Source organism: Nansenia antarctica, assembly GCF_963989245.1.
Source record: "Nansenia antarctica genome assembly, chromosome: 19".
Classification (NCBI taxonomy): Eukaryota; Metazoa; Chordata; class Actinopteri; order Argentiniformes; family Microstomatidae; genus Nansenia; species Nansenia antarctica.
In genome coordinates this window covers 20,545,757-20,570,772 of record NC_137692.1, presented here as the reverse complement: position 1 = coordinate 20,570,772, position 25,016 = coordinate 20,545,757, and the positions used below count along the sequence as shown (strand labels likewise).

General features: G+C 44.3%; 1 protein-coding gene across 2 annotated transcripts in view; it reads right to left on the bottom strand.

Annotated features, from left to right (window-relative positions):
* slc8a1b (solute carrier family 8 member 1b) overlaps positions 1–10,855 on the bottom strand; it is a gene marked incomplete at both ends in the record, with an annotated part of 122,894 nt that extends 112,039 nt beyond the window's left edge. For both annotated transcript variants that reach the window (XM_080549241.1, XM_080549242.1), the window contains one exon: positions 9,033–10,855. In XM_080549241.1, the coding sequence (XP_080405367.1) occupies positions 9,033–10,855 (1,823 nt within the window). The remainder of the gene's footprint in view (positions 1–9,032) is intronic.
* Positions 10,856–25,016: the final 14,161 nt, after the last annotated feature.

The window sequence follows — 25,016 nt, the reverse complement described above, 5'->3', positions numbered from 1 at the left end:
ATGCCTGGTCGCACCTCCCACAGAGAAGCGTGGCACAGCACATCTACAGTTGGAGGATTATCGCAACAAATCGACACATGGCTCTAACCCGAACGCTAACCCCTTAATCCAACAGAGGGGGAAGGAATGTACCTTCTGTGGTCAGGAGGAGTGGGTTCTGAACAGATTTGGTTCATTGGGGAGGTCCAAGTACACTGTTCAGAGTAGGAAGAGGTTCTGCCTGCTGAACTGATCTGATAGGCCAGGCAACATTAGCAATCAAGAGCTGAAAGGAAGGGCTGAAAGGAAGGGCTGAAAGCATCAGATTCTGGGGGCTGGGTCTGACTACCAGGCTGGTAGCGATGAGGCTACAGGTGGAGTCTGGTTACTACAGCTTGGTGACAACATGGCAGAATGGAATGCTTGTAGTGGGCCTGGGGTGTCCTCTGCTCTGGGGGAGGGGGCTAGTGTTGACTTTTTGATTGAGTGATCCTGATTTTTATTGTGAGGTTGATCTATTTATTCGTACTCGTGTGACTATGTGATTGGTTCTCCCCTGCCTCCATCTCTCTCCCCATCCCCCTCCATCTCTCTCTCTCTCTCTCTCTCTGGTTAAAAAATAATAATAGTCACCACATAAAAAACAGGACCAGCAGAGCGTGAAATGGCTTCAGCTTTACTACAGTAGAAACACTTGACTGCATACTGCACCAGCGCGGTTGCTGCGGTTAGCCTGACAACACTGAGGTAATAAAATAATAAGCTAAGCTGTAGGCTTGTTTCGCTAATGTGGATAAATGTCCTTCTATAGCGCAGAGTCACAGCGCTACAGCACTGCCTTACCAAACATGAATATCAAAAATAAGCATATTAGAGATCTCATAACCATTTATTAAACCTATTTAAGCTGTGCATGCGGGGGTATGAAGTGACATTTTTATGAACGATTCTCCCAGAATCCCCTTACGATACACGCTGTAATGTGTGACCAGAGGGGAAGATAACACAGCGTAATATAATTATTATTATTTCGCATAGCGCATAGAAATAGTAACGGTGAATTGTATTGTATCGGTACATAGTGTAGCTGGATACTGTGGAGATACTGACAAGGTGGGTTGGGAGGGAGGGACACCGCAAAGACAACACTGTCCTCACACTGTTTCTGCTGGGTAAAAAAAGATTCTTTCTCAGTGAGTGCTCAAGTTTGTAAGATCAGTCAACACTCAACACATTTTCTCTCAGTTTCTTCCAGGGGAAGTGAGTACTTAAGGCCAACTGCTCAGTCGGGGGGGGGGAGAGAGAGAGGCAGAGAGGAGTCAGGATCGAGCCACCATTCTTAATCCTGTCAGAATGTTAGAGAAAGCAGGAGGAGAAAATCCTAGAAGGGTTCAAAAAAATTCTACTTCTCAATAGGAGGCCACTAACTGACAGCAGTAGGATAATGGTTACATTGCATACACAAGTGGATTGAGGTTTGGAAGTATGTACTTAAAACAAGTACAAAACAGTGTGTGTGTAACCATGGGTTACATGAGGAGTGGAAGTGGATAGAGATGTGTAATTGGCTGACAGATAACTTTAATGTGTGTACATTACATATGACAACTAGATTGAGGTTTTGCAATCATGTCGTGAGCTTAGAATTATAAGGTTCTATCTCCATTTAGTTCAGAGATATTGAGCGTCAAAGTTTTTACATTCCATTATGTTTTGTGAGATGGAACCTTTTGTATTTTATTAATTACTAACTCAGAAATGTCAACATTTAAAAAATAACACCACACAGGCATTAATAAACACCTAATGGATCAGATTATTTTTTTTAAACTCAAATTTGACAAAAATGGAGATAGAACCTTATAATTCTAACGTCACGATGTATTGAGAGAGAGAGAGAACGAGAGAGAGAGAGAGAGAGAGAGAGAGAGAGAGAGAGAGAGAGAGAGAGGTGAATATTGCTATGCCTGAGTGTGGCCATGGCGTACAGCATGTCATTAGCTTTAGTGTGGTCGCGCTGTGTCAGCAGAGGAAGCCTGGAGCCCTGGAGAAGGTGGGGGAGTCTCTCGGAGACAGAGGAGAAGTTATTCTAATCCGTCCAGCCTCGCTAAAAACACCACAAACAGCACTTTTCTTAAACCACTAATCCTCCACAAAGACCTGCCTCAGATTTATGCCAACTGCTTTGTTTCAGCCATTCAGCCTTCCTGTCACCTCTCTCGCTAACTCAATCTGTCATTCTCTCTCTCTCTCTCTCTCTCTCTCTCTCTCTCTCTCTCTCTCTCTCTCTCTCCCTCTCTCTCTCTCTCTCCCCGCTTTCTCTCTCTCTCTCTCTCTCTCTCTCCCTTTATCTCTCTCTCCCCGCTTTCTCTCTCTTTACATCCTTTCCCCCCCCCCATCTTGCCCTGCTCTCTCCCTCTGTCCATTCCTTCTTTACTCCCTTACTCCCCTCCCTTACTCCCCTCCCTTACTCCCCCCCCACCCCCTCACTCCCTCCCTCCTCTCCACCAGCGCTCCATTTCCCACTGCCTCGTGCACCTGTAGGTGCCCTACTCCATCACATCTGTTGCTTAGCGATGGCTTTTTGTGGAGGCAGCCGAGGCTCAGGCTCATTTGTCAAACAGCTGACCCTCTACATCCTCCTCTCCGCAGCGACCTCACTTTGCTGCTCCTTCTAGCTCCAACCCGGAGAAGGAGGACAAAATGATATACTAAAAATCATTATCCCTTTATGACCTAATTAAAATGAGTAGTGAAACACGGGTGGGGGATTTGAGACATGGGGCTTTTGACATTGTGAAATATTGGTAAGAAGAAACTCTTCGGAAGAATCTCTATCGCAAGTGTTTCATGGTTTGTGTTTACCCATCAATCCATCAATACCTGCCTCAGAAAGGTCAGGATATTCTGGCCTAGGGAGATTAGAAACAGTGAACTACATAAAACGACAGGGTGCTTGGAAAAATCGAAACAGTATTCATAAGAAGAAGATGGAGATGGTCTTTTTGACGTGACAAAAGTGGCACTCCGTTGGACACCAGAAGGAAAACGCAAAAGAGGGAGGGGCCCAAAACAACCTGGAGGCCAACCATCAAAGGAGAAATGAAGGAGAGAGGATACAGCTGGAACAGCGTTGAGAAGAAAGCAAACAAACAGAGATGAGTGGAGATCATTGGTCCTTACCCTATGTGACCACTCTGCACAACAAGGACTGAGTAAAGTAAGTAAGTTTACCCATCACCCCCGCCGCCACGAACCTGGACAAATGTCACTGACAGCAGGATGACAAACACCTTCAGCGGCCATGTTGCTCATGTACACAGCCACGGGTTACAAAGCCGACATGTCAGGACTAGGAGTACACACCACAGACACACACTCTGTAGAATACACACCACAGACAACACTCTGTAGAATATGCACACACACGGACACATGCTAATCTAGATACTCACACTACAATCACAAGGACGATATAACACTAACAACATGTATCTGTTAGAAACACATTCACACATGTTTCCCACGCACACACGCACGCACACACACACACATACACACACACACACACACTCCCTCCCACACCTCTGGCAGTGCTTTCCATTGGTGTGAAGGGCAAGTGTTCTCCAGTTACTGAACGCATGGTAACAGCACTGCTCTTGGCAGGGGCCGCCTCCCCCACCTGTTGCTCCTCTACAGCCTTGGGGGGAGGAACAGAGAACAAGAGGAACAGCGAAAGAAAAGGTCTTGAAACATCAACAAACACAGCTTCCATTCCAGCCACTAAATCATACCATTAGAAATAGAGGCCTTCAGTGTCGGCAAACGAAGGCCCAAAGTCCTGACATAGCTGGGGTTTACACTATGTCAGTGTAGCCACCGAACAGCCAAGAACCAGTCCTCCAGGCCTGAGACCAGAGAGAGGCCTGATCCAGAGACAGGCCTGAGACCAGTGAGAGGCTTGAGACCAGAGAGAGGTGTAGTGGTTTTATATCATGTTATACTGAGAAATGTAAGTCTCTACAGTAGTGGCGAAGCTAGCACTCAAGGAAGGCCCATTTCCTTCCTGTAAGGGACGGGCCAAGATCTGTGGCGCAGTGAATAATTCTGACTATGGACAGGACCCATAACTTATGTAAGCACAGATTTGTATAATATGATTGGTTCCCAAGAATGGTGACCTCATGACCAAGGACAGTTCTATAAATATGAGTCGCACCCATCGTTGGGGGCTGCTTCTTGCTTTGGGCCATTGCTTCTTGCTTATTGATCTGCTAATTTCTCTCTGCGCTCATGTAACTTGGCTTAATAAAAGGCCTCTTTGGAGACAATTGATCGAAGCTCTTTGTGCTTTAAAAGTTCTACTAAATCTATTAAGAATCAATTATATCCACAACAGAGGCCTGAGACCAGAGAGAGGCCTGGGACCAGAGAGAGGCCTGAGACTAGAAAGAATGGACATAGGCCAAAACCTCACTGACCCAGCACACTCCTCTTACATTTACATTTTTTACATTTTTGGCATTTTTGGCAGACGCCTCATTCCAAAGCGACTTACAACAAATTACATTTGACGAAGTAAAAGGGAATCATCTATCCACCAGTCCTCAGGAAAAAGTCATCTTTGCTCAATCCAGAGGCCATTGGCGGTCGTCGTGCTAAGTCGTTCTTGTCTTGATATCATTATCCACACACAGTAAATGTATTTGTGGCTTGAAAGACCACAGCCCAGGATCTCAGAGCTATGTAGCAGTCCACAAATGATCATCTAGATAATGGACCCGGGGACTGTGTGTCAGATTGTTATATGTAAACCCAACACAGCACAGATTAAAACAACTGGTCACTGAAGCCTAAACTAAAACAGTCAGGAAATTCAGAAGAGCCACAAAAAATGTCATGTTTTTAGCTAATGCTAATTCATTGAACCTCCCTTACTGCAGCCTTGTCAGAAAATGGGAGGCTGTGGCATGGCCCTAAAGACCTCAGCAAGGCTCATTACAGGCTGATGAATGAATACACTCCCGGTATGCTGCTGCCTGCGATGTGACAGCCACTAGCGTGCAGATGCGGCATGGAAGCGACTAGCATAGCAAGAGGCTGCCTGCCTGCCATACCCTGTCCTGCGCTAATTGAAATAACTCTGTTAATCAGGATCTCTCTCTCCCCGCTCATCTTACTGTCAGCCACAGCAGCCATAGCTCTTTGTGTGGTTTTCTGGTAGTGGAGGAGGAGGTGTAATGTGATATGAGTGGAGCCCTGGAAGGAGAGGCGAGGGGTATTATGGTTGATTGAGTATCATGACATTAGTTAGGGAGCTGAGAGAACATGAGTGTGGTGTGATTAAAAACACATAAGAAATGCAGGAGCATTAGGTAGGGAGGTTAAGTGAGAGTGTTTGTAAATGTGTGCTCGTTGTGTTAATTAGAAAGGTACTTCCTGTAGCCGGTATATTCTCCAAATTAACCACACTGACATTAGGCTAGCCTCAGGGCAGCCACCAGGACACCCCCTGATAAGAACCCACGAGTGCAATCGCAGCACATTAACACACTGACGACCAGTCGACCACAGTATCCACCATTAAGCCATGCTTGCGGGGTCCAAACTCAATCACCCAGAGTTCCTTCTGTTTCAGGTGTTCAGTCATAAATGACTAGCAGTGATGCGTCAAGACGGGGAACAGTAGGCCCAAATCAGCATCCCCTCCTCTGGTCCTTGGCCCTGCCCTGACACCCCTTACCACTCCCCTCCCCACGACCCCTTCTCCCCGTATACAACTATAATGAGCTTGTCTTCCGATTTCTGCCTCCATCAGCCTCCCCTACTCTCCACACACGTATTACAAGACAATTCATGCCAATAAGTAGACTATGAAGTCATGCCCCAATCTCCATGAGAACATGCCTGGAGACAACAATGTGATATTGCACCATTTCTTCTTGTTTCTCTAATGGTGCCGTCATCATTGAAATGTCCTATTTGGCTGGAGCGAGACATTCTTGCAGTGTACTGTATTCATTATAAAACGACACGAGAGCCTAAGATGGGATGCTAGCTGGATGGAAGCTGTACATTCACTCAGTTGACCTCAAGTAGTACCATGACTGCTACAGTGCAGTCCCTTGCATGTGCTTCATTGTGCTACGTTGTAGGCCTAAATACCATATCAGTATGAGAAAAAAATCTAATCCATTTGATTTGTATATATCTGTCTTTATATCCTCATTATCCACTTATTGCTCTTTTTACGGAGGACAAAAGCAGACAGCTAAAAGCAAGTTCATTTCCTCCCTTATCTCCAATCTCCGCCAGTGCAATCACAGCCACTCCACAGGGCCATCTCTCAAAGCAGCCCTGCTTAGGCCCTCGCTACCAATTCGGGAGACAAATTATGCTTTCGCCTCTGTCGGAACAAAAGAAAGCCCTAGGAAAACCGGAGGGCTAAATCTTCTAGTTGTCTGTAACCAAAAAGGGAAACTTGCAGCTGAATTAGGGTAGAGGCTGCCCCCGGGCACTCCGATTTAGCTCATCTCCTACTTTGTAATTCATTTTTCCAGATTGAGAGTGTCCTCGTCGCTCTCCCCTTCTGGGATGTTTTTGAAGGGCTTGTTGGTAGGTGTTTAACTCCATGTTTCCAGCTCTCAATAGTGAGATTTTAGCATTAGTGTTGTCTGTGGTACTGCTCAGTGGTTAACATGAACTGTTATAACATGCCTCCCTTGAAAACATAAATGACACTGTCAACACTAAAAGAAAGTCTTGAATTTAAAGTTGTAGATGAGGTTTGCTGATACATTTTTGATTACTGAATGATTAAAAGCAACATTTAGAAAGCAACCTGTGAGCTAGATAGATAGACAGACAGACAGACAGACAGACAGACAGACAGACAGATAGACCGATATATCGATAGATAGATAGATAGATAGATAGACAGACAGACAGATAGATACAGTAGATAGCACAGATTTTTAAATCAACCTCAACATTACTTTCTAGTTTCCTCCTCTTCTTGCCTCTTCCCAGAACTGATACTGGTCTACACCAGCCCACTGCTTCCTGCAGGGCTGAGAACGGCCGCCTGCACCGCCGCCCGCCCCCTCCACTATGACACTCAATCATTTCATTTGGACAAGTGTTATTAAAATCCACTTAGCTGTGCTGTGAGAGCTACGCTATGGAAACTATGCAATAGGCCTCGGAAAGTTTAACCTAAACATCTGCTTTGAATCTGTTTAAAAACAGGCCCTTTTCATTCATCGGTCTCACTCATCCCCTGCATGTCGAGAGAGAGAGAGAAAGAGAAAGAGAGAGAGAGAGAGAGAGAGAGAGAGAGAGAGAGAGAGAGAGAGAGAGAGAGAGAGAGAGAGAGAGAGAGAGAGAGAGAGAGAGAGAGAGAGAGAGAGAGAGATAGAGACAGAGAGAGAGAGAGAGAGAGAGAGAGCAAGGCAATGACATTTCTTTTTTGGGGGGGTTCCAAACCTGAATGTATGGTACTGCAAGATGCTCTTACAGTTTTATCTCTACCACTTTAACACTAACATCGGAACCTCAAACACAACGACCAAAACCTGAAACTGGTGTATTTTATCTCACACCAATTCTTCACAATGACAAACACATGTCTTGCTTATCACTCATTTTGCAGCTCTAAACCACACGGTTAACAAAACACTAAACACAATTCTCTACATGTGGCACACTCTTCCTTGATACAATCTCTTGTGGTCACATGGAAAACACTACCATTCAGAATGCTAAACTCAAACCACCAATCACACAATCCCACTCCTCATATGGGACAAACACCTATTGCATTTGAATTAGCAATCATAGCTTTAGCAGTAAAAGGGCCAAAGGTGAGCTCTCCTGTGTTGAAATATATCTGAAGTATATCAGGGCTGGATTCATCATGCCAGGCGATACTTTCCTATCTGCTTGGCCAGGGAACATTGCCTGTGATGTCGACTATTCTTGTATTTGTGTGTTTTATATTTGAGTATACAGTTTATAACATGCTACTGTACGTAGGCCTATATAGTGTAACACTGAAAATGCAAAAGGCCTACACTGATAATCTTATCATAGTACTGTTTTCCACTGATCATAGTGTTTTCCATTGTGCACATCAGTGTTCAATTGGTTGTTACAAGTGTCTATTCATTTGATGGTATGTGTTTGTCATTTGACGGCAACATTATTTTTAATGCAGTGTTTGCTTTTGCAAAAGATTTGTGGAGTTTAGGATTTTGTGTGTGAGTTTTTGGATGTGTGTTAAGAGTTACAGTAAGAGAAAATTAGCTATGCTTTGAGAAAACGTGTTAAAGCGATGTAACTGTAAACTGTAACTTGGCCTGTCTGATCATTCATCCCAGGATGGCAAGTTATAGGCTAGTAATTTCACATAATCTTAAATAGTTAATTAAATTAGATAACCTAACCTAACCACTATTACCATGATGTTACATCACTGAGACAAGCCTGTTCCAATCCACATCAGAAACCCTTTGTATCAGAAACCCACCATAGGCCCTTATGAGCATTGCAGCAACAACACAAACAAGACACATCGGCAATGGTCATCGTGTCCAAGTTCAAGCTGCTTATACCTCTTAAATACAGAGTCCCAATCCAATACATACTCAAATGTGTTGAATAAATAAATAAATAAAATGAAAGAGTAGATGAGTGTATGAGTGAAAGAAGAAGCAGTGAAGAGAACAGTAATAAAGCGACTCCTCATAGCACATGAGCAGTCCACTGCACCACGACCACCATGACACTCACACACACATTCAGCATCCACATCCACATCATCATCATCATCATCATCATCATCATCATCATCATCATCATCATCGTCATCACCATCACCATCACACATGCATTCAAAACCAACTACGGCGTATTTTAAGCAGATTGACAAAACACTGCATAGTGCACTAATGTATGTAGTGTAATGTCAATCTTGCAGTAAATTACAATTCTATATGATCATATCATATCATATAGAAATGCTATCATTTAAGAACAAGAGAGAAGGAACTTACAAGATTTCGTCGTTCTGGAACTCCAGGACCCCGTGTGAGTCTTCGAAGTCTTCCCCACCTCCGCGTGCTGAGCCCTCGACGGTCTTGTAGGGCACTCTTACGACCCCGCGCGCCCCTGACGTACGCAGCACCTTCACCTCCATGGTGCCCACACTCTCGCTCACATGTGACACTGGCTCTTCGAACGTGAAGATGCCAGCGTGGTCGTCGTCAAAGATGGTGACCGTCGCCGTGGTGGGCAAGCCCAGACATGCCACCGTGTCGACGTGATTGGCCTCTGGGTCCTGGTCCTCCGCCCCTTCAGCAGCCAGCACTTTCACGTTGCTCAGGTGGATCAGGAAGTTCTCGTCCTCCTCGAAGATGTCATCGTCGATGATGCCGACACGGATTTCCTTCAGGGTCTCACCGGGCTTGAACACCACCATCCCCTCAGTGAACTCGTAGTCCGAGCCAGCGTTGGCTGTGCCGTCCTCTGTGCGGAACTCCACCGAAACCGTCTTGGTGAGGTCGCCGCCTCGACGCACCACGTTCACCGCCACCGTGCCGCAGTTCTCCAGGCACTGGTAGGACCCAGGGTCGAAGTAGATCTTGGAGACAGGGTCGTTTGCTTCGATATCGGTGCGCACCTCATGCATACTAACGGCTTTGCGAGCCTGGTCAGCTGCGTGCTTCTTCAGGATGTTCCCGGCACCTGTCATGAGCCTGGTGGCCTGGCAGCGGTAGAAGGCCCTGCTCTTTTGCTGTGAGCTCAGTACCTGGTAGTTGGCGAGCTCAATCAGCTGCTCCACCTCCTTGTCTGGGTGTTTCTGCTTGAGCTCCTTTAGGATCTTGGCCATGTCGCGCCTGGTCTCCTCCTCGTCCATGTCCTTGTCGTCCAGGTCCAATCCCAGAGGTCCGTCCAGGAAGTCTACGGCATGTGAGTTGAGCATCTTCCCGTCCATCTCGATGTCGACCTTGGAGGGGAGCGGGCGGTCACCCTCGGTTTCGATGATCATGCCCCTCTGCTTGCCGGTTCGGTAGCGCTTATAGACGTACTTGTAGAAGAGCAGGCGTCGGTCGGCAACCCAGGCGAACAGTACGCAGATAGGGAAGAAAAAGAGGGTGAGCAGGCCCTCCCACACCTGCACCACACCTGGGGAGATGACGGCCAGGATCAGGTAGAGCCAGATGTAGGCGAAGATGCTCCAGGTAGCCGTCACAAAGAAGACGCGCAGGTGTTTGACCTTGCGGTGCTCCCCGTCTGGCACCACGTACACACAGATGCCAATGATGACGAACATGTTGAAGGCGGCACTGCCCACAATGGTGCTAGGACCCAGGGTCCCGGCGTCGAAACCATGGCCGCACACCTCGATGACAGAGAGAAGGATCTCGGGGGCGCTAGAACCCAGGGCCATCAGCGTGAGGTTGGACACAGTCTCGTTCCAGATGCGCACGGTGGTGGTGGTGGTCTCGCCGTTGGGTTTCTTGATGGTGATCTCCTTCTCTTGGGAAGTGATGACCTCTATGGACGCCATGAAACGGTCGGCGATGATGGACACCCCGAGAAACATGTACACCAGGGCCACGAAGTAGACTGTGGCCCGTGCCACTTTGTCCCCAAACGACGGGTTTTTAGGTTCCCACACGGGCAGAATCACCCCACGAACGCATGGGCTTGCATCTGAGCAGGAGGTGTTGCTGACCACAGGAGAGCCGGCCTCGTCCACGGTTTCCTCTGGGGCCCCGGCTGCCGCAGGGTGGATATGGAGGGACAGAATCCCAATTACGACCGCTAGCCGAAGGCCGAGAGAGAGCATGGAAGAGATCTCAAACCGCCCCATGATTATGGGTTGTTGGGTCACTTCCTGTGTCTCCTAGACCTGCAGAGGGCAAAAGAAATATAAAGAAAGGTTGGAAAGACTAGAATTCTTGATTCATTAAACACACCTTGTAACCTTGGTAAGATTGACGTTAGTGACACAATCATATTAATAGAGTATTCCCCTGCAGTGACTGTGCTACCTATGTGAGAATATTGGCTTCCGCTTGCTTGAAGGGAGGAAGCAGCCTCATTTTAATTGATTCTCTATAGGGATAATGACTTCACATATGTAATATGCTTTGGTTGGGAACAATATGCAAAAATGTCAGAAGCATATCATGCATTTCATAATTGATAGATTACATCCATCCTTTTTTTTAACAAGGCACTAAAACCACCATTAATATTTGACTACATATTATATCGTTCTCCCAGTAATGAAAAAAAAACAAGTTTGGACTAGTAAGAGAGGGGGACTGCTTTTTGTTAATTAGACGAAAACGATATATTCTTGAGTGTGCTTAGTTGAAGCCTGTTAAATGCGCCGCAGGTAAGGGAAGCGTCCAGTGGAGCGGGAGCGATGCGTCAATCTCATGGGGCTGGACTACTCCCGTCCGCATCAATGTATTATTGTAGACCGAAATGGAGGAGACAGGTGACGTTAGAATTATAAGGTTCTATCTCCATTGTTGTCAAAATTCAGTTTTTTACATAATCTGATACATTAGGTGTTTATTAATGCCTGTGTGGTGTTTTTTTGAAAATGTTGACATTTTTGAGTTAGTAATTAATAAAATACAAAGGTTCCATCTCACAAAACATAATGGAATGTAAAAACGTTGACGCTCAATATCTCTGAACTACCCTAAACGGAGATAGAACCTTATAATTCTAAGCTCACGGACACGCAACGCAAACATCTTGGCAAGATTAACGGAATCACAGAAGTGTTTCATTTGTGTCACGGCATCATTTCCATAGGCTTTTCCAGTTCCACACTGCCATGCAACATTCCATGAACTATGAATTTATAATCATACCAATAGGAATTAAGTCATCAATTGCTAAAACAGTAGTCAATAAGACATGCTAAATGTAAAAATCCATCAACAGCGTATACTGGTATAATTAGTTGGAGAATTACTAGGCTAATTGCGGAAAGGCGCAGCGGTATAAAATGTGGAGCCGCCTTGAGCGCATCATTGACCGGGTTGTTATGGTCGCTCCTATTATTCTGGTCAAATGTAGCCCCTTGTAAAAGATCAATCAGGGTTTCTGTTGTTTCAACAGGCAGACACACCATCAGTTAAATCATAACCTGTTTAATAGCATGTAGTCGAGCAAATAAATCGTATATAAAACAAATCCCCATTCCCTGCTATTATACAACATAAACACAAATCAAACAGGCACACAGCATTGCACACACTGCGACAGGCGACAACACAACCTGCACTAAAAAGGCAATAAAGCAGTTGGCGCAATGAGTGCAATGGATAGTTGCGCTTTACTGCATAATTGCGCTGTGTCCAGACGTGTTACTGAACAAGGCAAAACGCAGGTTAAGTATGGAAGCATATAGTAGACTTAATTCAAATGCTAATGCAATATGAGATTGCAATTGCATGTTCCACTTTTGCATGCATTCTTTCAGACAATATTCACCCATAGGTTAAGATGGTTTACCCAACTTCACGTGCACATAAACTAGAAACACGGGCAATGTTTGGTGGCTTAACAGTCTGAAATCTGAATCAACGTCTTCTTAAGACAGGCGAACAAGCAAGAAGTCCCTATTAGAATTGCCACAGCTATTCTTTAACGTATCGTAAAGAAAGAGGGGCTATTCTTTAGTGTAGAAAGAAAAGTATATAGAAAGACATGCATGCAAGCCACATCGTATCTTGGAAGTAAATTAACCCACAGCACAGCAGCTCAACGGTGAGTCCGACTGGACTATCAAAACTTGTTTTTCCTCCAAGATGTTGCCTCGGTTAATGCATAGATCTTTGCCCGGTTAATGCATGCATAAGCCTTAATTAGAAATGCAATCATACCTTTGCAGTGAAACCCACGGACAGAAGTAGTAGCAGTAGTAGTAGTAGTAATAGTAGCCGAGACGTGGAAATGGCAATAGACGCACCCGCGCGAGCCTTCCGTAGTATCACAGCCTCAACATTCGTTGTGGGTTTTATACGAGATCAAGGGAGAGAGATATGCTACCCCGATGAAAGAAAAAAAGGGGAGTTGCACGATTCCCATGCATGCACTCGCACTTTTTCCACGAACCTGTATGAGATCCGACCTGTAAGATCTAAGATAACGGATGCTTTATCAGCAAGTCTGCAAATGCATTTCGGGTGCAGGAGGAGGACAAAAAAGGTGCGCTTAGGAGTTCTCCTTCCTCATTCTTTCCTCCACCCCTCAGCTCACTGACTCGCCTTCTTCTCTCTCTCACCCGGGGGTCTCCTGTTCGATGTGTCTGTGCAGAGCCCAGCAGAGACCACTGAGCTCGGATAGATTCTCCTACTATTCACAAGCGTTTGGAGAAAGAGGAAAGAGCAGGAGGGGAAACCAAGAGACCAATGCATCACACAGCACAACCCCCCCGCCCATCAACACCAAGACCCTCCCATTGCACTAGTCCAAATCACTGGCTGGGGTAACTTTATTATACATTGTCATTGCATTTCAATGTCATTTCAGCGTCTTTGAGCCTCGGAAAAGCGCTATATAAATCCAATGAATTATTATTATTATTATTATTACAATTGGATGTTGTTAGTAATTACATAGTTATTGTTATTAAACATGGTTTCTCCGAAATTTGAGAGAAGCACGCAAAAAAAAAACGTGTTGATTGAATTAAAAACCCATAAGGTTTGACTACACATATTCACTCATATCGTGAGCTTAGAATGATAAGGTTCTATCTCCGTTTAGAATGATAAGGTTCTATCTCCGTTTAGGGCAGTTCAGAGATATTGAGCGTCAAAGTTTTTACATTCCATTGTGTTTTGTGAGATGGAACCTTTGTATTTTATGAATTACTAACTCAAAAATGTCAACATTTAAAAAAAATAACACCACACAGGCATTAATAAACACCTAATATGGATCAGAGTATGTAAAAAACTAAATTTTGACAAAAAATGGAGATAGAACCTTATAATTCTAACGTCACGATTTGATGCAGACGCGAACAGCTGCGCTCTTTTCTGCGAGTGTCATCCTCTAAGCGAATCCCTGGAGACTCCGGTGAGCAACCGATGACACCCAGGGCTAAGAGGCAAGATTGACACCGCTTGATGCCCTCAACTCAATAATTTGTTAGGTTGCAAGGTCGTAGGTAATAAAGAGGCCTCTCTCCTTGAGTCCCAATCCCAATGGCAGATGACCATCAAAGGCAAGCAAACCATACTCTAATCAAATGGATGTAAATGGACTGACTTATTATATATACACATATTCACACATATAATACACTCGTTTTCACCCATCCACACACACACACACACACACACACACACACACACACACACACACACACACACACACACAACACACCGATGGTGGCAAGCTACCATGCAAGGGCCTCTCTCCTTGAGTCCCAATCCCAATGGCAGATGACCATCAAAGGCAAGCAAACCATCCTCTAATCAAATGGATGCTTTTGCTGGCGCCTAAAAGCGCGCATCGTTCATGATGATACATTGGTCCCGGACAGACTCCGAAATCAACCAGTGAACCACATTATTGCTGTAAGGAAAGCATCACGTCTCATCCATCTTTCAGGTCTCATGCATTTATTAATGTACATTTTCCCCTCCTACTAGAACTAACGTTTCACGGTTAAAGCTTTCATTATATGGCCATGTAGCCTATGGGCTACCCCCCTTTGAGAATTGCTGGGGTAATCGGTCAACAGGGTTAGTGTTAGTGCGACGCCAAGACGTGAATCTGGAGGATGGGGATCAGGTACTGGTAGAACGATGATAATGGTTTGTACTGTTTTTGAAATGGGGGCAATTTACATATCGGTTTAATTTGGAATGTGGCAGTGTAACAAATGAGTTGGACCTTCAGCCGCAGAGACCAATTTATCACACAAAGAATACACACAGACACAAAGACACACACACAGGCACCCATTCAAACACACGCACACACACACACACACACACACACACACACAAAACAATAGTTCTGTAAAGACTAATTGAAAGTTCACACCGACAAAATGCACACTAACAGAGCATATTGATAATAAAGATGACTAACACAACGTTTTTGGACAGTAAAACATGCTGCTAAATGGTCACAATGCATGCACACACACACACACACACACACACACACACACACACAAACATTGACAGGACATCAGAGAACTGACTGGCAGAGGTAACTTGAAATATACTACCAAGAAAAGATGACATTTCAACATCAAAGACAATCAATGTGAAACTCAAGGATGAACATAATGAAAGGGCACAACAGGTGTAGCCTGTTAGAGTAGAGTGGTATATATAGCGTCCTAGTTAAACTTCCTTATTTACCCAATATGGACTAACATCCGGTTGCCCGGCAACATGCTCTGTTGGTATAATGTAAAGGAACTATTTGGCATTGGGTCTATAGAAAATTGACCCCCTTCATTGGTTCCTCTCCTCTTCCTAATAGAACACTCTGGGGTACAGCTTGTAGACTGTAACCCTAACCCTAACGTAACCATGTGTAAACCGTTGTCCTCGGTTGACATGAAAGATGACTCATTTTGCCTCCTTTATGTTTGTTTTGAACCCGTTTGACATGAGAACACTCTCAATACATGCAACTGGGCCGCTTGCCACATCTGGCATGACACACGTCCCCTCGCAACGTGGACGGCGCCACTGACAGGAGGTGAGTAATCCTGCCTGGAGACGCTCCACAGACATGCTGAATCACATCAGCTCACCATCAGACAGGCTGGATTGTCCACCCCCCTCACATGGCATGTTAGAGGGTGGGGAGGGGGGGGAGGGGGGGTCACAAACAGTCTTAAAAAGCTTGGATGAAGCCTTCGTGAAACCCTTTATAAGCTCTACACTCTCTTCACAAAACATTTATTAGCACATGACTCGTAGGTAAAGGTTGATATAAGAGTTCGCAAACTGGCATGCATAACACATACTTTATTCAGGCCTACAGTTCATTGGTCAATTTGGCCTTGGTCAAAAAGGGTTTATTAAGGCTTGGCCCTAATGAAGTCTTTATAACAAATTATTTCCTCTAAGTGCGACCGAAAGATTGGAGACTGGGAGGAGCGTTGTGGAAAGAGCACACACACACACACACACACACACACACACACACACACACACACACACACACACACACAGAAGCACTCACAGTAGCCTGGCCTCCCATCTATGATGTTCGTAGACTGGCAGTCCTGACACTGATGACATCTCAATGTCACAACACTGGACGGGCCTCTGGTCAGTCACCACGTCTGACCTCATGTCCAATCAGCCGTTACGCATACTTGGCTGGACCGCAAGCTACCCTCACACACGTGACTCTCTCTCACACACACACTCTCTCTCTCTCTCACACACACACACACACACACACTCTCTCTCTCTCTCACACACACACACACACACACACACACACACACACACACACACACACACACACACACATCCCTAGGAGAGCATGCCCTGAAGAGACAAGATAATATGAGGGTTGTGTTGATGCATCAGACCTCTCATCATAGTCTAAGAGAAGGAGAAAGTTGCCACTGATAATGGCTCAGGTCACATCTCAGCACGATACTGGCGTTAATGCCCTGTGACTGCTTCTCTGTTCATTTGGTTATTTTGTGTGTGTGTGTGTGTGTGTGTGTGTGTGTGTGTGTGTGTGTGTGTGTGTGTGTGTGAGTGAGAGTTTTGAGCGAGCGTTTTGAAAAGGCTGTTGTTTCACTTCAAAGTTTGTAGGGATGCCATCTTAAAGGTCTACATCAGATGGCATAAGATATGTGAGTGCTAGCTACAATCTATAATCCTATGGGCTTTTGCCCTTAGGGAGAACTAAGTCCTAGAGTATTACCTCCTAGTCCAAGTCAGTTAAACTAAACCAGCATTCCACAATCAAGGCCATGTTTTAAAATAAGCAGCCTCTTTTGGGGTACCAGGGCCAGAAATAGCAGTTTAAAGCCCAGTGACAGAGAACAGCTGCATGCTCTGCTACTCAGGTGCAGTGTGTCCTATTTAATCCAACAACCTTTGTTTGTTAAGAAAGAGCTAGAAAGAATCTTGTCCGACTGCACACCAGGGTCACAGCTGCCATGGGTATTCAGCGATGAGGAAAATGGTGTGAGAGCAAGACGAAACGATGAAGCGGCCAAGAGAAAGAGACATAATGAGACAATTACATTTCTGGTTATGGTGGACTGAATTCATGTGATGCGTAGGCTAACCTGAAACCTGAAGGCTTCAGATCAGAAGGCTTGTGGTGGTGTGTAGACAAACTAGGCTTGAAACCAGTCAGTTACAGCAGCACTGTCAACAGTTACACTTAACTGACAATTAAGGTAAAAAACCACAACAAATACAACAGCCCCCCCGCAAATACCCCTCTCCCCCCCCCCCCCCGGCGTTACACATCCAGAAGGAGAAACAGTGTCAGGACAGGTCAGTTAGAGTCTACGTACTCCCAGGCCTTGTTTGATCGCCTTGTGTTAGGTGGAGTCTAATTAACAAGCCCGTGGAGATCGAGATTAAGAAGGACACTAATTAAAGACATATAGAAGAGGGTTTGCCTGATCTCTACTTCGTTAGAGTCCCTGATCTCTACTTCGCTACTGAAGTCAGCTTGCTCGGGGGTTCTCCAAGTATCAAAGCAAAAGGAAAAAGAATCTCAACTATGAAAAAAAGTTCCAGTCCTTGTTTATGTTTTAGTTGCCATGTATGGGCTCTTTCCTATGTTTGATTTTCACAGCAAGAGTCGTCTTGCTTAGCTGAAGACACCTGGTGCATGTCAGGCACATGGTGAACTGAAGTCCAGTGGAAAGCCTCTTCATTTGAACGTAGATTATGTCGTTCTTGTCAGAGAGGTTCACCTCAGTGTCGAAGCAGCTCAGAGCTCAGAACTCAGCGGAACTAGCCTACGGTAAAGCTGTCAGCTAGAGATCTGCCTGCATTTGCATTCCCAGGGCTCTGCAAGGGGAAAGCTCTTATAGTGAGATATAGGCGGGTGTATACAGCCTGCTAAGTGTGTCTGCTGACAGGGGCAAAATGCACCCGACTTGAGCATAAATTCCACATTGTGAGTCCAAGGCTGGGCTTGGTTTTTAATGAGAAAACCCATAAGAGCCGAAAGGCCTCTATGCAGAGGCTGTCAATCATAATCTGCTTGTGTCAGATGCAAAGGGGGATGACTGATGGAAATGTGAGACGCTCAGAGGAACCAGTTGAGATGTGTAAATGGATGTTTGTTTGTGTGTGTGTGTGTGTGTGTGTGTTTGTGTGTGTGTGTGTGTGTGTGTGTGTGTGTGTGTGTTATATCAATATGCAACATACACATATTAGTCATGTTTAGGGTGCGGGAAGTGAAGTCTAGTAGGCAAGTTCTCATTTACTTTCCAGCACTTGGAGGAATCCAGCAAGGTCCATTTGTTTAGACTACTGCCAGAGATACACACTTGAGGAGTGAATTCAGTGACCTTCAGATTTCATGGTCCAGAGCATCCTCTCCAAGCTGAGCGAGCAGAGGGATGCTGCCTTCCCTCCCCCTATTTATTCGTACGTTCCCACTTGTATGGAAAACTTTAAAGATTTTGCTTGAGAAACCACTTTCACTGATATACATCCTTGGGCTCTTACAAGGCACAGGGAAGCTGTTTTCTTTTCCCTAACTTCTTATGCATATCATTTCTCACTATGAGGCAAAAAAACGAATCATTATTTTTTACGCACATTTTTAATCTTGTATTATTACTTCTCAATCGCTTACACACTAACATCGGAACTTGAGACACAACGACCAAAACCTGAAATTCCTGTATCTTATCTCACACCAATTCTTCACAAATAAAAACACATTTCCTGCTTTTCACTCATTTTTGCATTTCTAAACCACACAGGCAACAAAACACTAAACACAATTCTCTACATTTGGCACAATCTTATGATAAAAAATGTGTTGTGTTGGAGAACAATGGATGCCAACTTTGCAGAGAAAGGTAGAGCGGGAGGTGTGAGAGTCAGAAGAGGAGGACGAGCGAGAGCAAGAGGACGAGCAAGACTACGACCTAGGAGAGCAATTGCCTCTGAGGAGATATGGGTCACTTTGGTTGAACAGGTTGATGAAGTGGGTTTCAACCTCGCAAAAAGGATGTCAACGGGGAAGGAACGTCATCGGCCAGCATGACATTATTGAGGTTCCTGGCCATTGAGGGGGGAACATCACCATGTGCGCAGCTATAAATCAGCAAGGCGTCCTCCATCTCCATTCAACCCTTGGCCCCTACAAAAGTGCACATCTCATCACGTTTCTTTACACGCGAGCTCGAGCAGATGGACGGCCCAGAGCATTCCAGGTTGTCATCTGGGACGACGTACGTTTCCACCGGGCTGCTCTGGTCTGGTCTGCTCTGGTCTGGTCTGGTCTGGTCTGGTCTGGTCTGGGCTGCTCTGGTCCGCAACTGGTTCATCGACCGCCCGATCTTCGTTCTTCGGCTGCCAACCATATTCTCCATTTCTCAACACTATTGAGGGTTTTTGGTTGGAAGGTTGGAAGGTATATGAACTCTGGCCCAATGAGCGCATCTGGCCCGTTCTACAAGCAATGGAGGATGCATGGTGATATAGCTGCTGAAGTATATCAGGGCTGGATTTGTCACGCCAGGCGATACATTCCCTGCTGCTTGAACATTGCCTGTGATGAGGGGGGTAGTGGTGGTCTAGTGGATAGTGAGTTGTGATCGGAAGGTTGTGAGTTCAAATCCCGCCTGAAGCCACACCACTGCTAGTGTACCCTTGATTGAGGCACTTAGCCCTCAGTTACTCCAGGGGGAATGTCCCTGTAATTCGTAATTGTAAATCGCTTTGGATTAAAAGTGTCTGCTAAATGGCAAATTAAAATTAATTAAATTAATTGATGTCGATGAGGTCCTGTGGCCAGACTGAAACGAAAGGCAGGATTCAGCCTAATTTTCTTTTTCTTTACAGTATATGCAGAAGGCTTATTTTCTTTTTTTTATTGTTTGTTCTGTATGAAGAACATTTTACAAATCCAACTGTGTTCGCTGAGATATTTCAGAATAAAAAAAAACATTCTATTCTTTGTGTGTTTTATATTTGAGTATGAAAACACAACAGTTTATAACAGGCTACTGTCTGTACGTATGTAGTCTATCACTGAAAATGCAAAAGGCCTACTGATAATCTATTGCAATACTACATTGCAATACTGCATAAAACAAAAGACATACTTAATCCAAATTCATTACACATATTGTACCGCTCTCTAATAGTTCCATACATAACCTACTGTGTGGAAGTGTGGGGAAACACATACAAAACAATCACAAATCCAATTTATTTACTACAGAAAAGAGCTATACGAATTATAAACAGAGCTGCCTATCAAGAACCAACTAACAAATTATTCATAAACACCTATGATCTCAAATTTAAAGAATTGGTGGACTTCAAAATGGCACAAGTCATGTATAAAGTAAAAAATAAGATGCTTCCAGACTGTATCCAGAGACTATTTCAAGTTAGACAGAGTAATTATGAACTCAGAGGAATATGTATGTTTATGAAAACAAAGATTAGAACAAATGCAAAACAAAGATGTATAACAGTTAAAGGAGTTAATTTATGGAATACTTTTGAAAAGGAAATGAAAATGTGTAGTACATTAAAAGGATTTAAAAAATTATTTAAAAATAAGATGATTAACAAGTATAAAACAGAGGTTTAAATATAGTTTTTGTTTGGTATTTTTATTTTATTTTTTGAACTTTTTGTTGACATGCGCAAGTGACATTTTGTTTATAAAAGTTTCAATGTTTTGATTATGCATTCATGGGGGGACATGCATACATGTAACAAGGGTAGGTGCAATAAGCCACGGCTTCAGCCTACACCTTTTTGGCCCTGATGTTATAAATTGTGACTATGTACATTTTCTTATATCTGTATTGTGAATTGTATAGGGGACCAAAATAAACATTCTCAATCAATCAATCAATCAATAGTACTGTTTTCCGCTGATCATAGTGTTTTCCATTGAGCACATCAGTGTTTCGTTGGTTCTTAGAAGTGTCTATTCATTTGATGGTGTGTGTGTGTGTGTGTGTGTGTGTGTGTGTGTGTGTGTGTATGTGTGTGTGTCATTCGACAACAACATTTCATTTTTGTGAAGACAACATTATTTTGAATGTAGTGTATGCTTTTGCAAGAGATTGCAAAAAAAAACTGGCTGTCTGCCAAGGCAGACCAGGACATGGGTGAGACATACAGTACCACTTCCTCACCCACAGAACCTCACTACTGAAGTGAAACTTATATACTACAATGTCCTCTGTGTTTCACCAAAAGTAACCATCGAAAGCAGATGTCAAAGGGAGAAGTAAAGGACATAATAGGGTGTGTCTGTGTACACAGGAAATGATAAATGTGAGAAAGTAAAGTTACATAGTCATCATATATTTTGACCATTTCAATTACATTTTGGGTGCTACAATGCTGATCTACACAAAACATCGGAATGAAGTGGATCAGAGCATCAGTGGAGTGAAGTGAAGTGAAGTGAAACTTTATTTATATAGCGCCTTTCGTACACGGATGCAACTCAAAGCGCCATCAGTGGAGTCTTGTGGAGGTAGAAACCGGAGGACAGGCTCCGTTGTAATGCATGAGGAATGATATTAAACACACATGTTTGATACTATTCCTCATTCCATTCCATCCATTACAGTGATCCATTACCTCCACCAGCCTCCCCTGGTTAACTGTAGATAATATGCATGGCTACTGAGGTTAGCGGCGGCCATCCCTCCTGCATACATGTGTCGTCGCTAATACAGGTATGTTGCTCTCCACGGTTTACGTGACTGTGACCCCCGTTTAAGCCTAAAATCAGGTCGTCAATAACTGACCATCTGAGGGTGGCTAACTGGTAAAAATAACATGAGAAGCCAATGGAATCTATAGCCTACAGAGGACATGACTGTCATCCCTGATTCATAACCTAGGGAGCAGTTCACTGTCCTTGACCTGCAGTGGTTTGGAGAAACCTGCTAATCGCAACATTAGCCGTATGCAATAATAGTACGGGCTGATCGCTGTAGCACGAAATGGCAACATTGTCAACCTTTCATTTCACATTCAAGCACATTCGATTTGAAAACCTAAAGTCATTGAATTATATTTTATTCAATGAATTAAATATTCTGAAGAGAGGGGAGGGTTGGGAACACAGGACAGCAGGGAAGCCTTACGGCATTAGAGAGATGAGACGAGGAGAGGGGTTGACTATAGAGGGGTGTATAGATTTAGTAAAGTTCTTGGGGGAGATGTGTAGATGAAGAGTGTGTAGATGAAGAGAAAAAGCAAAATAGGAGGAAAGTGCAAGTGAGGATGAGTATGAGGGGAGAGGAGAGGATGAGAGAATAGGAAACGAGGGAAGAGGAGAGGAAGAGAAGAGAGGAACGTGACAGTCTCTTTAATTACTGGAGTAAGGGAGATGTGTGGAGAAGGCAAACACACTCAAGGATTAGCTTTTACTGTCAAACAAAGAGAAATCATTACCCTTTCCTTTGGCTCTCTGTCCAACACCCACTTATAGTAATGTGAGAAGAGGAGGATTGCCTTTTTTGAAGAAAGGCATAATAATGTTGTTTGAGTTGGTCCATTGGCACAGCGTTGAGCTAAGAAATATAGACTGTTATAGATGTTAGTGTTGATGTTGGAGGAACATGTTTATTAAACTAGAAACATGACTATTTTGAGGCAGTTTGGATTGAGAGTTTTGGCATCGGTTTGAGTTGGCAGATGCCTCTTTTATGTTGGTACAATTTGGGCCTGTTAATACCAATCAATCATTGCTTGAATGCCGCAGCCTATTTGAGTATTGTTGCTGACCATGTGCATCCCTTCATGGCCACAATGTACCCATCTTCTAATGGCTACTTCCAGCATGATACTGCACCATCACGTCACAAAGCAAAAGTAATCTCAAACTGGTTTCATGAACATGACAATGAGTTCAGTGTTCTTCTGTGGCCTTCCAAGTCACCGGATCTGAATCCAATAGAACACCTTTGGGATGTGGTAGAACGGGAGATTCACAACTTGAAAGTGCCTCTGAGAAATCTGCATGAATTGCATGATACAATCATATCAGCATGGACCAGAATCTTGCAATGTTTCCAACATTTTGTCGAACCAATTCCACAAAGAATTGAGGCTGTTTTGAGAGCAAAGGGAGGCCCTACCCTGTATTTGTATAGTGTTCCTAATAAAGTGTTCTGTGAGTATATAGTATCAACAGCAATTTACCTCACATCAATAGTCCCAGTGGTATCTTGAAAGTAAACATTCATTAATTATTGAACGTGTATACTGAAAAGCAATCACAGGGAACAGAGGAGAAGTCAGCTTTATTATTTACAAAAAAGGAAGAATCGAAAAAAGAATGCTGAGACTGCAGATCTGCTCGCTTCCGCTGTTATCTGCTGTTTACCCTCAAGGTCACATACAAAATATTATCTTGGAACACAGAATCCCATCTGGGGGGGGGGGGGGGGGGGTTCTGGGGGTGAAGGAAGTAAAACCTGGGGACGGAAGCTGTCAACAACTCCTCACCCGTCTAAAGATTGTTTTGTGTACAAACCGATGTGCCCCCCAAAAAATGTGACTTGCATTTCATTATCTATCCATTTGAAGCATTCCTCCCTATGTGTGACGGGTGAATCTGTGTCACTGGTGAAATTAATTGACTGTAAATGGACTTAGTAGAATCATGAAACACGGGATGTGATGTTATACTGTCCATTGTGCCAATGGATGGTACGCACATGAGGTTTGCCTTGATGTTGAGAGTGGCATGGGAGCTGTATCTCAGACATGGGAAGGATGTTAAATTTCGGGACACATCGTCAGTAGAGTACCTTTGAATCATGGGGTGTTTCAGCCTTTTCAACACTAGACACCCTCATCTAAGGCGGCCAGCTACAGGGTGATCAAGCCTGAGCTTGTGTCCCATGCCCAATCATGAGAATTGCCTGGTTGTTTAAATGGCGCAGCCATGAGACTATATTAAAAGTATGCAGTTGTCTGCAGTGGTGTGTTTAGTTCTATCTGCATCTCTCCCTCTACCAGTCGAGGCAGGTGGAGGTAGAAATCAGAGGACAGGATCATTGTAATGAAAGGAATAAGGAATGGTTTTTCATCTGTGTGGGATACCATTCCTCATTCCATTCCATGCATGATTACAATGAGCCTGTCCTCCAATGTTCCTACCTCCACCAGCCTCCCCTCTGCTCTCTATACTGTATGTTGCGTGTAGACATTTATTTTCCTTAAATTCTAGTAAGAATTAAGATAGCTCCTTTTGTTCCTTTGGCGTATACATTACCAGTCATACATTTAGACACACAGTGTGTCCAAACGTTTGACTGGTACTTTTTACTGGTACTGTACATCAGTCACAACCTGACAACCTGAAATGGTCCCTCCCTGCACAATGACTGAGTCATCCAGACGTGCCAGACGTGCCTCTTCCCCCTCCGGTGGCATCACACCTAAGGCCCTCACCAGCTTCTATAGGTGCATCACTGAGAGCAGCACACCTAAGACCCTCACCAGCTTCTATAGGTGCTTCACTGAGAGCAGCACACCTAAGACCCTCACCAGCTTCTATAGGTGCTTCACTGAGAGCAGCACACCTAAGACCCTCACCAGCTTCTATAGGTGCTTCTATCCGGTTGTTAAGTCTGACGTCAAAAGTGACGTTTAGCCATTTCCGGGTCCAAACCAGAAATTCCCCGCACCAGAGTACCAGTGAACTACAGCGGTAGAATGACAGTTTAATCGTTTTTTAGACTCGGATCTATTCATACAACAAGGGACACAGCACTTTCCCGTTTTCTCCATATTGTCAGGGTATTTGAGCCTCGG